Here is a 14,029-nt window from a genome sequence, read left to right on the forward strand (position 1 = left end):
TGCACACATACTAATCAAAGGTCAAAACAGTGCTAAATTTGGCTGAAATATAAAAAGGCAGAAGTGGTAAAATGAAGAACCGTTTGGGGGCCGAAAGAGCCGGTTCTTCTTGGTTAGCTGAGCCAAATGATCTGGCTCACTAAAAAGAGCCGGAATTCCCATCACTAGTTAACTCTAATTCACTTTTACTTTGAAACTGCGTGCAAGCTGTGACTCTGCAGATCAGACTGCGCATGCGCACACAGCGGAAACCCGGAACAAAAGAAAAATAACAAAAACACGTGTTTGTTTTTTGGGGTTTTCTTGTTTATTAAAGTCTCATTTCAAAGCGAAAACATACGTAACCGGTAGAGCATCAACAGCTGTGTGCATGACGTCATGCCGAGCAGCATTCCTGAGGTTGGGAGAGGTTGTGGTCGGCATGGCAACCTGCCAGGTGCGTCACAGGTAGGTGTGGCTCTGGTTTGACAGCAGATCAACAACCAGAAGACTTCCTGGTCTGATATTCCTCTCTGGACGCTTCTGCAGCAGAGAACACTTTCTTTGCAGAGGTAGGCTCCTGATATATTGTTTTCATGATATGAATATGTGTGTTGACTGTATAACCTGCAGTAGGTTAATTAATGAATTACTTATTTTTATATCTGGTATATTTTTTTAAGATAAGATTTTACTAAGACTTTATTAATCCTGAAGGAAATTCTTGTGCCAGAGATTGCTTAAAAATACAACAAAATTACAACTAGTTCAAGTGTATAAAATAAAAAAGTAATATTTCTAGCACCAGTGCCTAATAGAATAACAATTAAGTAAGATACATTTAGTAAAATGAGTAAATAAGATAAGATAAGTAAAATAAAAAAAGGTAAAGTAAGCTAACAAACAGAAAAATAAGTAATATTGCACATGTTGGACATTAATATTGCACATGAGAATGTAAAAAGTAGTATTGCACATGATATTGATATTATATTTGTACTCAGTTACCAGTGTTTTCAGCTGAATACTTTGTACTTTGTACAACTAACTTGTGCCTTTTTACTAACATGTTTGCACTATGGAACGGTATCAATAAAGTTACTATATATCTATGTATGTAAAAAGGTCAGGATGACTAATGAGGTGCATGTTAAACCAGGTTTTAAAACAGGAAACATCACATGATGAGGAAGCTGCTTTTAAAACACTGTCGTCTAACATTTACAGAGGCTAGAGATTGAACAAACAAATAGATAGATAGATAGATAGATAGATAGTAACTGTATTAATCCCGAGGGAAATTCAAGTTTCCAGCATCACAGTTCCATAGTGCAAAACATGTTAGTAAAAAGGCAGTAAAAAAGTTAGTAGTGCAAAACAATATACCAGATATTAAAATATAAGGAGATGAAGAAAACTGTTAAAACTGAATATAGTGCAGGGTAACAGCTGTGATACACGACTATTAAAAAAGTGAATATAGTGCAGAAGAGACTGTTAAAAATGAGTATAGTGCAGGGTAACTCCAGCAGCTTAGTCTATGAAAGTGTACTGCGTGCATTATTGTCTGTTCTGCAGACATGCACTGACTTCACCTGTAGCTGGGAGGTTTAGTCAACACTCGTGGAACTGCATGCATTGCACACACTGTGCGGTCAAGCCTCCCACTGACCTACTTTCACTGTCTGAATCACTCATCAGATGAATACAAAAAAACAAAAACAGACACATGCTTGTGGTTTGCAAAGGGGTTGCAATGAAACCTACCATGAACTCAACCCTTCAAATATTTTTAAACTGTTAAATTCTGATAAAAGTTAGTTGAGAAACTGAAAACTGTTAAAGCTGAATATAGTGCAGGGTAACAGCTGTGATACAGGACTATTAAAAAAAAGTGAATATAGTGCAGAAGAGACTGTTAGAAATGAGTATAGTGCATTATTATCTGTCCTGCAGACCGGATCCACAGGTTCATAATAATAATAATAATAATAATAATAATTGAAATATTAGTTGTCATTTCTTTTGGTGTGATTCCTCACTTCTACTGAGCTCACACATGTCATACTGTGATTCATTTAGAAAGCATAACTCATCACATTGCACTTAAATGTAGCTCACATGACAGCCTTGTTTTAGGAAATTAAAATGCATCGTTTCATAACATGTACAACGGTTAACATAACAGAGTTTAAGTCCCTTTGCCATTTTGTTTTTTACAGCAATAACTTCCTTGACAGTGTAACCTGTTAAAAAAGGCATGATGGTGAACTGCTGTGGTCTGCTCAATGCCAATAAGGAACCAGGTACAGAGCTGTTAGACGACATGTACAATCTGTATATTATGTATTACATGTGCAAGAATGATTCTAGGTCTGAATATATTGGCTTGTACAATGTACACATTTATGGTAGAGGGGAAGGATAAAATCTAACCATTCACGGACTGTCATTTTGAATCACACACCAAGTTTTCACCCAGCCTGTGTTCATTGTGTTTCTGGGTCAGTTCCTCTGAAGAGCGTGGAGGTGGAGCTGGAGGTGAAGGACCATGTGGCTACTGTGGTCTCCACTCTGAACTATGAGAACAAGGAGGACAAACCACTAGAGGCAGTTTTTGTCTTCCCTCTGCCTGGAGATGCTGCCGTCTGTCACTTCAGTGCGAAGATTGGACAGACGCAGATTGTAGCTGAGGTGAAGGAGAAACAAAAGGTGAGTTGGACAGTAAACACGTACTCACACTAATGGAGCTTTTAAACACAGTGAATGTTGCTCACATGTGTCATCTGTACTTTAGGCTCGTGAGGAGTATGACGATGCTTTGAGCTCCGGTCAGCAGGCCTTCCTGTTGGAGGAGAGTGAGCAGAGTCCAGACATCTTCTCTCTGAGTGTGGGCAGTCTGCCTCCAGGAGAGAGCGCCTCCATCAGGCTGGAGTACGTCACTGAGCTGGCTGTGCAGGCTGATGAAGGGCTGAGGTTTTGTCTGCCTGCTGTGCTCAACCCTCGCTACCAACCTCAAGGTAGGAAAACCAGCCAACACCTTCATCAGTAGCCCTGATGAAATATCCCTTTATTAGTCCCACAGTGGGGAAATTTGCAAGCTTCAGCATACACCACACCTGTCCATATAAAGGGTGTTATTGCAACAATCACATACCTTGTGACTACAGAGCACTCGCAGATGTGATTGTGAATTAAACCCACCCCTCTGTGCATCGCCCTGTCGGGGTTCATTTCACAACAGTGACCAGCTATCTGTACATTATCCCTTGCTTAGCTTAAAGCTCAGCTGCTCATAAGTAGTACTGCCCACGGAGCAACTAGTATGCTGTAAACCCTCAGTGTTGTTTTAGTTTTACTGGTAACTATTATTTAGTTTGGAAATGTTCTTCCTTCTACGGTCTCACTGCTGCCTAAATGTAATTTAATGCTCTTTGATCAAAGCATTTGTAAGATTTTCATTGGGGCATTTTCACCTTTATTGGACAGTTTGACAGTGGGGACAGATAGACAGGAAACGGGGGGGAGAGAGACGGGTGTACGACATGCAACAAAGGTCCCCGGCTGAAATCAAGCATTGCGGTTATGTGACATGTGCTGTAACCACTCGGCTACCAAGGCGTTCCAGATTATAGCGTTTCTAACTTTGTTCACAGGGAGTGAAGGTAGTGGAGGTGGCAACGTTCAGGTGACCTCTGTTCCAGCCTCTCTGGTGCCCTACAGTCTGTCTTTCTCTGCCCGAGTGTCCGCTCCTCGTCCAGTCTCTAAAGTAGAGTCCAAATGTCCCCTGGACCCTCTCCAGTACCTCAACACAGAGCAAACCCAGGCCACGGTAGGTAGAGTGCTAATGATACTCATTACTGAGAACAACATATATCACAGTATTTATATTTATGAGTGTGTTTTGTGAACTGCAGGTCAAGTTGGCTGCAGGACACAAGTTTGACAGAGATGTTGAACTGCTGATTTATTACAAAGATGCCCACCAGCCCACTGCTGTGGTGGAGGCAGGACAGGCCTCTGCCAAGCCTGGTGAGTGCAAATTAGTGAGGCTGTTACTTTGCTAATAAAAAGTTCATTACCTTCATCCTCCAACTGATTTTAATAAATGATAAAATCCAGATTTGTGTTCATTATTTTCTGTCTCTCCTATGCGTTTCAGGCACTCTGATGGGTGATCCAGTAGTGATGCTGAGCATATACCCTGAGTTCTCCAAGGCTGTGATGTCTTCAGTCGCCTCATGTGGAGAGTTTGTGTTCTTATTGGATCGATCTGGCAGTATGCACGGGCCACGTATCAAGAGTGCCAGGGTACTCATGATGTAATTTCACATATCATAAAATCATTCCTAGTGTTCCTCTCACACAGTGTCCTTCACCTGTCTTTTCTCTCTTCCTTTAAGGATACTCTGCTGCTCCTGTTGAAGAGCTTACCGATGGGCTGCTATTTCAACATCTACAGTTTCGGGTCCGGCTTTCAACACATCTTCCCGTGAGTCACTCCCTCATGTCGCTCGGTCAAGCAAATTGGTTTCAATGCTTGTACATGTATGTGTTCACTGGTGCATGTATGTGTGTGTTGGCAGTAAGAGTGTGGAGTACGGCCAGAAGACCATGGAGGAAGCTCTGATAAAAGTTGAGGAGATGGAGGCTAATCTGGGAGGAACAGAGATCCTTCAGCCCCTCAAAGGCATTTACAGCCAGCCCTGCATTCCCAATCAACCTAGACAAGTACATTAATACACGCAACACACACACAAACATGTTAAACAGGCTGTACAAATATTCTTTGCCAGTAATAATATCACACCACTCAGTCAGAACTTCCTACTGTTTCTGTTTTTGAACAGGTTCATTCTTACCACACCTTGTTCTTTACACTTTACCCTTAAAACCACTTGTGTTGCTGAAACAACAATCTAACACAGCTCTCAGAGAATTATGTGGATGACTCAACACATTCTGCTTGTTTTCTTCTTGGTGTAACTTAAAGTCATATGTAAACTGTCCTCCCTAGCTATTTGTCTTTACTGACGGAGAGGTGGGGAACACCAAAGACGTTATAAATCTGGTGAAGACGAATTCAGGTTCCCACAGGTGAAACCACCAAAACCACAACACCCACACTATTCCCAGATTATGTCTCATGTTCAAATGCTGTGTGTGTTAAGAACAAAACTACTGTGTTGTAGGTGTTTCTCTTTTGGGATTGGGGAAGGGGCCAGCTCTGCTCTTATCAACGGGTTGGCCAAGGAAGGAGGAGGTCACGCTCAGTTCATCACAGGGACTGACAGGATGCAACCCAAAGTAAGACGTCACAGTCATTTTATCCATTTTAATAAAACATGCAATTAGGACAGAAACATGATTACAAATGTGAGTAAATACATTTAGTAAAACAACCAACATTTTGTGAACTGTTACTCATCAGGTGATGCAGTCGCTGCGTTTTGCTCTGCAACCAGCTGTGGTGGACATCTCAGTCACCTGGGATTTGCCAAAAGGAGTTTCTGTCACTGCTCTCTCTCCACCAATCACAGCACTTTTCCAGGGTCAAAGGTCACTGATTTACGCCCAGCTCACTGGAAAGGTAAGAGCAGCACCATCTCATATTGTATATACAGTATTTATACAGTATATATGTATATATGTGTGTGTGTGTTTATATATATATGTATATATTAGGGCTGTGAAAGTTAACGCCAGTTAGTTAGTCAGTTTTAAAGCTAGAGTGAAGATACTGGTATCATATGAAACTAGGAAACCTAACCTGTCGCGAAGGACGTTAAATAATGCTTCAAACTTGGACAAAATTTTGGCAAGGAAAAATTTGCATGGCAATTTTCAAAGAGGTCCCTTGACCTCTGACCTCAAGATATGTGATCGAAAATGGGTTCTATGGGTACCCGCGAGTCTCCCCTTTACAGACATGCCCACTTTATGATAATCACATGCAGTTTGGGGCAAGTCATAGTCAAGTCAGCACACTGACACACTGACAGCTGTTGTTGCCTGTTGGGCTTGAGTTTGCCATGTTATGATTTGAACATATTTTTTTATGCTAAATGCAGTACCTGTGAGGGTTTCTGGACAATATTTGTCCTTGTTTTGTGTTGTTAATTGATTACCAATATTAAATATATACATACATTTGCATAAAACAGCATATTTGACACTCCCATGTTGATAATAATATTAAATACTTGACAAATCTCCCTTTAAGGTACATTTTGAACAGATAAAAACTTTGCGATTAATCGCAATTAACTATTTTAATCGATTGGCAGTCCTTTTATATATATATAATATATATTATATATAAATTGTTTGTTTTCTAACACTGTAATGCTTTCTCAGAGCTCAGACGCAGCAGAGGGCTGTGTGACGGTGAAGTACAGCCTGGCAGGTCATCCCTCTCAGAACCAGCTCCACTTCAATCTCAAACCTGCAGAGGACACTGGGTAAAAGAGCACTGTGGTCCTGACCTTACAAATGTTGAGTTAAATGAATTATTTAGATGAAATAAAACCGTAACATGACACTATTTAACAGAAGAATATTGTGCTGATACATAACATTAAAGGTTATGTTATTGTCCAGGGTGCACCCTCCTTCTCACCCGATATGTGCTGGGTTAGGCTGCAGCTCTCTGTGATCCTCAACAGGATGCGCTGGTATACCTGTAGAAAACAGATGAATGGGGAAAATAATTAGGGGGGTTATTTTAAAATGATAAATCTATGTGCACATCTCTTTCCTGTCTGCAGATTAACAGTCCACAGGTTGGCTGCTCGGACTCTGATTCGCTCCCTGGAGATGGAGGAGAGAGAGAGCAGAGGAGAACCAGAGAAAGGAGTGAAGAAGAAGGTGGTGGAGCTCAGTGTCCAATCAGGAGTGAGCAGTGCCTTCACTGCCTTCATTGCCGTCAACAAAGGCAACGGCGAGCCGATTCAAGGACCTCTGGTGCGCAGAAATATTCCAACAGCAAGTGAGTGTTTCCAAGAAAAATAAAGTACAAAAGTTACCCTCTCCTTAAGAGATATAACGCGTTCTCATGCACGTTCTTTATGCCGAGGAAAATAACTCTGGATTCAGCTATTTGTTAATTTTACAACTTTTAGGACATAATGATTTAAATGAGGGCTTTTTAAGTGTTCGTACTGGGAAGTTGATTTACCTCGAAAAAAATTATCCTGCAAACGTGTCTTTATACATTCATGGCCATTGATTCATTGGCTTTTCAGTCCAAAATGGCAGCACCGGCTACCGCAGCGCCATCTAGCAACTGTTGTCAAAAAAGCACCAGAGTTTCGCCTCTTTGCTTCTATACTCTTTGGTGACGCTTTGTCAGACCCCTCGGCGTCACTTTTCGGTCGCAGTAAACACGTGCTTAATGTTGTGAATTAAACAAAAACACTTGCTGAGGTTTTGGTAATAAAGCTACTATAGTAGGTAATAGGTAGGTTATATAGGTTTAGGAAATAACAACATGGTTGGTCTTAAAACTACTACGTTTGTACAGTAAAAATGACACTGAATGTTGTGAACACGAGACACGAATAAACAGCTGATTGTAACATGACACACGGGACACGAACAGCGGTCTCCTGGATGAAAGCCCTGTGTTTGTTGGACCCATCAACCTCCCCTTCCACCTGCCCTGTGTGTGTCTTTTTCGCTATTAAAGCTATGTCACCACACTCCCGGCACACTTTCCCTGAGCGTTTAACACTGACGTGGATGGGTTTACATTGTAGTTACGATCAATGCCTCTCATACCGGCGCTAAAGGGTGCCTTGAATATTTAAGTAGTATTTTTAACTTCTTATTGTTAGTCCTTGTAATAAGCTCAGAAACCGATAGTTAAGTTGATATTTTTTGTTCACTAATTCTCATGTCTTGACCTCATACTCTTTGTTTTTTCTTCTTTTTTTTCAAAGTGTTCATGGCCTGTAGTATGCCGCAGCATGTATATAGGTCCTCTTCTTTTCAGCCGCAGTTTGATATGATGGCCTGTGGTCCTGTGATGCATTCAAATCGCAGAGCCAAGAGTTGCAAGCCAAAGTTATTCTCTAAGATAAAGAAGAAACTTGCTGGTCCCAACACGCCTCCAGTGCCACAGGGTATGTGTTCTTCCAGTTGGGATGATGAATGTAAGTAGACACATGCACACAGGTCCCACGTTCCATTATTTACATTCAGGGTGGAATACACTTACTCAAGTACTGTACTTAAGTACAATTTTGAGGTGCTTGTGCTTTACTTGAGTATTTCCATTTTATGCTACTTTATACTTCCACTCCACGATATCTCAGAGGGAAATAGAGTGCTACAGGAATGAGTCCTAATACGCGGAAATGAGTTAGCATTTTAGCACTTCCGGTTCCCTCGACTGGAAGTCAATCGGGTTTTAGTTAGATGCTTGAATTAAGGTCTGTGGTCAACACAAGCTGAAGAGATTTTAACGTTTTGTTCTACAATATAAAATACATCAATAAATATCCTGTGAATTTTGAAGCCTTTATGTGTCTTAAAAAAGGCGGGTGCTAACAAGTGGCTAAATGAGACTACTAAACGTCATCACGCCGACTCGTCCTCCTTTACAGCCTCTTTCTGTGTACTCGCGCTCATGCGACGGTGGTGTAGTAAGTTTACAGCCTAACGTTAGCTTTTTACTTCTGGTGATCGCATTCGTGCTTCAAAAAACATAAAAGTGGTGTTCATTTATGGAGATTATCTTGCTGAACAAAACGTTTCAGTATGAAAAAAGTTTGTTTTCCACAGAGCTTATATTCTCCAATAATCCAAAATCCAATGGAAAAATCACATTGGCTTTTTGTCAAAGGAACCAGGGTGATGCTAACTTCCTGGTTGGCCTACAAAAATACATCATCCCGGCAGCACACTATTTTGTACTTTCTACTCCACTACATTTATTTGACAGCTTGTTACTAATTATTTTTAAGATGAAGATTTCATACAATGGATAACATAACAAGATTTTAAAATACAAAACATTGTTAAAGGCTAAACCAGTTGTTTCCAACCTTTTTTGGCTTCTTATAAAAAGCAGCATGTAGTCGGCATCTCATTTCAGATGTCTATTAGTTGTTAACAGCTCAACCAAATATTGATTTTTCTCTCTAAACTTCTCACATGCTTCCATGTCAATAAATGTTCAAATGATCCAATAAAAAAAAGAAAAAGTCCAAAAACTTAAAACAGATGTGTATCAGATTCAGAACTTCGTTCTTTCCTTCTTTCTTCTCCCATTAATCATCACACGACCCCTCAGATATATCTGGTGTCCTGTATATAAAACTATATATGACGTAGTTTGAAGTAGCTCCACCTCCAGCAGCTAAAACAGTAACATGCTGCTTACACAGTGATGCTGCGGTATTAATAATCGAATGATGTCATATATAATAATGTATCAGTCAGAGGGACCAAACCAGTACTTTTACTTTAACACTTTAACTACATTTGGCTGCTAATACTTATGTATTTTTACTTAAGTAGGTTCATGCAGGACTTTTTCTTGGAATGGAGTACTTTTACAATGCTGTTTTGGTACTTGTACTTAAGTAAAGGATGTGAATACTTCTTCCACCACTGTTAACATCATTAAGACTGGTGGAATGAGTATTCATTGAAACAATAAGTGAACTGGAGTCATTTGATCTTTAAATATGGGAGGGCTAATTTTGATGATTAGTTGATGTTATACTTTCACTAACGTCATAATGGACTGTTAGTTGCTGTGTTAAGATATTAATTTCTCATATTCATTATTTAATATGCAATCATTATATTTTCAAATATGAAATTAAATTAATTAAATTGTTTCTTTCTGTTTTTTCGTAGAGTTGTTGTATCTGTATCAAACTCTGCCCTAGTTTCTGGTGCAGTGGTTTGTACACTGGGAATTTCTGTGTATTACAATTTAAGTCCCTCATATTTACTGTTGTTTCCTTTTGTTCTATGTCTCTTTTTCTCTTTAAGCTGAGGACATGTGTTTGGATACTAATGGGTTGGATGCCTATTCATTTGACGTGATGCGTAAGTAACAAAGAGGTTATTGAAGTTACACCTGCTGACAACTGTTGAGTGGGTTGCCATGTTATCTGATACACACATTCATGTCTCCCTCAGGATGAATTGTAATGCATTTGGGGGTTTTCTGACATTTTATCCAGTGCCTTCATCAGGTCAAACTTCTTATTTGTCCAATACGTTGATCAATGACCCAATACCTGCAAAACTAATGACAACAATAGAAGCAGAGTGGGGGTTTCTGGTACAACTTCACCTATTTCCAAGATACACGGAGAAGGGAGAAAGTCTGAAGAGGTCAAAACTCCAGCAACACCTGTAGCATATTGAACAACTTTATTGTAAAACCAATCCGTTTCGGAACCCGATGACGGCCAGAAGCCGAAACACGTTTGTCTTACAATACAGTTGTTTTATATACTACAAGTTGTTTTTTTAAAGATAATTTTTTGGGCTTTTATTTTTTTGATAGTGACAGTGATAGTTATGAAAGGGGGAGAGAGGGAGGATGACATGCAGCAAAGGGCCACGGGTCGGATTCGATGAGCTACCAGGTACCTAATAGTTAATAAGGTTAAGGAAGTGTCCTTCAAAATTATTAACAAATATTACCCTGTCAATCACTACATGCAGAAAATAAAAAAGACATAAAGACCTTTGAAGATTTGCAATTGATCTTTAAATCATTTATTATGGGAAAATGTTATTTTTGTTTTCTTCAAAAAAACAACAACAATATTTTCTTATAATAAATTTGATATATTTTCTTTTAATCTTTTACTCATAAATATAAATATAACAATAAATAACTTTTTTGTTGTTTTCTTGAAGGATGTTGAGCAATATGTGAAACCACTTTCTAATTCGGCTGAGAAAAATGCTATCAAGATACTCAATATATGTCGGTTTTAATATTTTTTAGGGCTGTCGCAATAATAATGCGTTAACGCAAATTTGTTAACGTAAATTTGTTTTAACACCACTAATTTCTTTAACGCAATTGATGTTTCGGAGGTTGTAGCGGGCTCAGTTTTGAAAGCTAGAGTAAAGATACGGGCATCATATGAAACTAGAAAACCTAAAGAATCCATTGGTATCAACCATATCATAGCTTGTTGCAAAGAGGCTAAATAACATCACATCAAACATTTGCTAAATTTTGACGAGAAAAACTGTCATGGCCATTTTCAAAGGGCTCCCCTGACCTCTGACCTCAAGATATGTGAATGAAAATGGGTTCTATGGGTACCCACGAGTCTCCCCTTTACAGACATGCACACTTTATGATAATCACATGCAGTTTGGGGCATGTGATTCATTTGCAATTAATCATGGACAATCATGTGCTTAATCACGATTAAATGCGGGAGCGCCCAAACTACTAGAAGTGTTGCTGGAGTTTTGACCTCATCAAACTGATGACATCAGCCTCAGTTGTGTTTTGCATTCATGGCTAATTAGCAAATGTTAGCAAGCCGGTAGTGATAAAGGTTAAGATAGCCAGATTCCACATACAGTCGGAAGCAACAATATGATTTGAAGATAGAAATGTGGGTCAGTGTTTTCTAGTTTAGCATGCCAGTTTATAAGTGTAGTATTTCACTCCCCGGTATCTACACATCCGTTTCAAGTAGGCAAAAAAAAAGAAAAAAAAGAAAGGAAGGTCTAAATGCATACCAGTTCAATAATCCACCTAGATTATTTTATTTTTGCACTTTGATTTTCTCCTCAGCATGTTCCTTGTCCATGCCGTCACCCAGAGTCCAGCCACCCAGAGACCCTTTGCTGCAGCTGGTCTCCCTCCAGAAGGCGTCTGGCTGCTGGGTGCTAGATCCAGCTCTGGCTGCTGCACTGGGAAAGACCAGCGAGGAGGTGGAGAAACCCAAGCCTGCATCGGTAGGTTATTGTAAAATATAATAACATAAAATAATAATGGGACTAATTTTTCATGTTATCTAGGTGTCTTATTCTATTATTACGTTGTTAGGAAGTTCGATTTTCCCTTTGTGCTATCTCTTCGTCCTTTGATTTTGTTTCCTCTGTCGGGTCTGTTTCATTTTCTATTCTTTGATTTGGTGAAATTAGGTGAACCAGGAAGTGTGGGCCACCGTTCTGGCTCTGATCTGGCTTCATGGTTTCAAGATGGATGCTCAGGAAGAGTGGGAGCTTCTGGCTATGAAGGCTGTGTCATGGCTCCGTGCTCAGAACGGTAATGACCATAATAATAAGTCTTAATCTGTTGTTTTTATCAGTGTGTGCTTGTTAAAATCTGCCTACATTCACTCTGCTGATGACTTGTTTTGTGTGTGTGGTTTTTTTTTCAGCAGCAGGTGTGACCGAGTGTGTGGAAGCTGGAAATACTCTGCTGGGTTGCAGCGTGAAGAAAGACGTCCTGGGAGTCTGAAGTTTTTATTAAAGTGGCTTCTCTTCAGGATTGGTACACAGAAGTAGATTCACTCTCCATCCTACAACCTTTATTAACAGTGCCTTGTTTCTTAATTCTTGCACTATTCACATTTAATTGTGCAGCTGTTTGTTTAGGCCCTTTAAAATGCATTGATTTGACAAATACTTGGCACTATTTTATGTTTTAAAAAAGAAGTTTGCAATTTGCATTTACATCCATCCATGTTCAGGAATGTAACAAAGAGTTGTTGTTGTTGTTTGCTTTAAAGCTTAATTTCAGGTTGTATTTGAATCTGTTTTACTTTAATAAATAAAACCTATAATTCTGATAAAAGATATGTGAATGAAGAAATGTCTGAAGTGTGCACAGGCACAAAAAAGAGGCCAACACATCTTTTTATGAAGTGTGAACTCTATAAAAATGGTGTTAGAACATGACAAACGCACTACTATACAGATACGCCGTGCGTTGCTATGTTATGACAGTTGGTCATAATTATGTTTCTAAAGTGGCTGATTTTAAGTCTTATGGGATTAGCATAAATGGAATATAATATTAATAAGTATGTTTTCTTTAGCGTGTAATCACATGAAAATAAGAGTTGTTGTGGTTTCGTTACCTTAGAATGAGAGCTGTTTATATCTACATGCAGAGCGGGTCCTCTTCACGGAGCCGGCCGCCATGTTTCTACAGTAGCCCAGAACGGACAAACCAAGCGCTGGCTCTAGAGGGCCATTCACGTTTTTGCGCTGAGCACCGTAGTTTTCCTACGAGCTCGGCACACAGGAGACGTTTCAGTTGGTTGCAATCTGCAACCTCACCACTAGATGTCGCCAAATCCCTCGGCATCGGAGACCGACGCACGGGGTAACCCTCTTCCTACCAGGTACGGCGTATCAATATACGCTCGTTACATGCATTGTGTCCTTTCAAAATATACTTCTATTTTCACAGGAAGTTAGGTTTAGGCAACACAACCACTTAGTTAGGGTTAGGAAACGATCGCGGTGGACGTTAACTTCACTGAATAGTGACTCACGAGACTCACGGGACTGACCCTTGGAACGAGTCAAGTGACCAACATGACAAAATAAGTTGTTACTTTTAGTTTCACACGGGACACAAACACTAATTTGAAAGTTGTTTGCACTGCACATTTAAGCAATTCAATTTCTCTGTGCACCCAAAATACCTTATTATGAAATTTGTTATTGTTTATGCCTGTTTAATAATGTGCTATGATGGCGACAGGAGACCTAATCCTAACTAGTTTTGCCCTTTTGCAACAGTCTATTGGGCGGGGAAATCCTCAGGTGGGTGTGTTATGAATATTTCACTTACAGTGTTCACCTTGAACTAGTTTAACATCCCCATGCCCATTGTTTGGAGAGTCTTGTGATGGTATGTACAAACCAAGTTTAAATAAAAAACACACATAATCACTTCCTATGTACTATATATTCATCGTATGCAGGTGAACTGTGTATCAACTGTGTAGGTTTTTATGTTGCAACCTCCTTTCTTCCTTCATCTTCACCTGGTCTTTCACCGCCACCTAGTGTTGTATATGTATGATTTCCTGCACAG

The 14,029-nt window shown here is 39.7% G+C and overlaps 1 protein-coding gene across 3 annotated transcripts; it reads left to right on the forward strand.

Annotated features, from left to right (window-relative positions):
• Positions 1 to 247: 247 nt before the first annotated feature.
• LOC119491247 (von Willebrand factor A domain-containing protein 5A-like) lies at positions 248 to 12,777 on the forward strand. 3 transcript variants are annotated; one of them, XM_037775048.1, is made up of 19 exons: positions 248 to 551; positions 2,202 to 2,285; positions 2,489 to 2,691; positions 2,777 to 2,999; positions 3,636 to 3,811; positions 3,897 to 4,011; positions 4,142 to 4,290; positions 4,383 to 4,471; positions 4,566 to 4,710; positions 4,997 to 5,076; positions 5,172 to 5,286; positions 5,411 to 5,569; positions 6,337 to 6,440; positions 6,747 to 6,967; positions 7,920 to 8,132; positions 9,985 to 10,045; positions 11,768 to 11,931; positions 12,121 to 12,244; positions 12,360 to 12,777. In XM_037775048.1, the coding sequence occupies exons 2-19, from the start codon at positions 2,240 to 2,242 to the stop codon at positions 12,484 to 12,486; spliced, it is 2,514 nt and encodes an 837-aa protein (XP_037630976.1). In that variant the 5' UTR covers positions 248 to 551; positions 2,202 to 2,239; the 3' UTR covers positions 12,487 to 12,777. The 3 variants fall into 3 exon arrangements, with proteins under 3 accessions (XP_037630976.1, XP_037630978.1, XP_037630977.1); XM_037775050.1 differs by having other exon boundaries at positions 9,985 to 10,041; XM_037775049.1 differs by having other exon boundaries at positions 7,920 to 8,102.
• Positions 12,778 to 14,029: the final 1,252 nt, after the last annotated feature.

Source organism: Sebastes umbrosus, chromosome 7 (assembly GCF_015220745.1).
Source record: "Sebastes umbrosus isolate fSebUmb1 chromosome 7, fSebUmb1.pri, whole genome shotgun sequence".
In the NCBI taxonomy this organism is placed as follows: domain Eukaryota; kingdom Metazoa; phylum Chordata; class Actinopteri; order Perciformes; family Sebastidae; genus Sebastes; species Sebastes umbrosus.

Excerpts from the sequence above, each read along its gene's own strand:
- LOC119491247 (XM_037775048.1), top strand. The coding sequence starts at position 2,240 with ATGATGGTGAACTGCTGTGGTCTGCTCAATGCCAATAAGGAACCAG. Across the intron at positions 4,472-4,565 it reads GGCTTTCAACACATCTTCCC|TAAGAGTGTGGAGTACGGCC; the intron begins GTGAGTCACTCC and ends GTGTGTTGGCAG. Across the intron at positions 5,287-5,410 it reads CTGACAGGATGCAACCCAAA|GTGATGCAGTCGCTGCGTTT; the intron begins GTAAGACGTCAC and ends GTTACTCATCAG.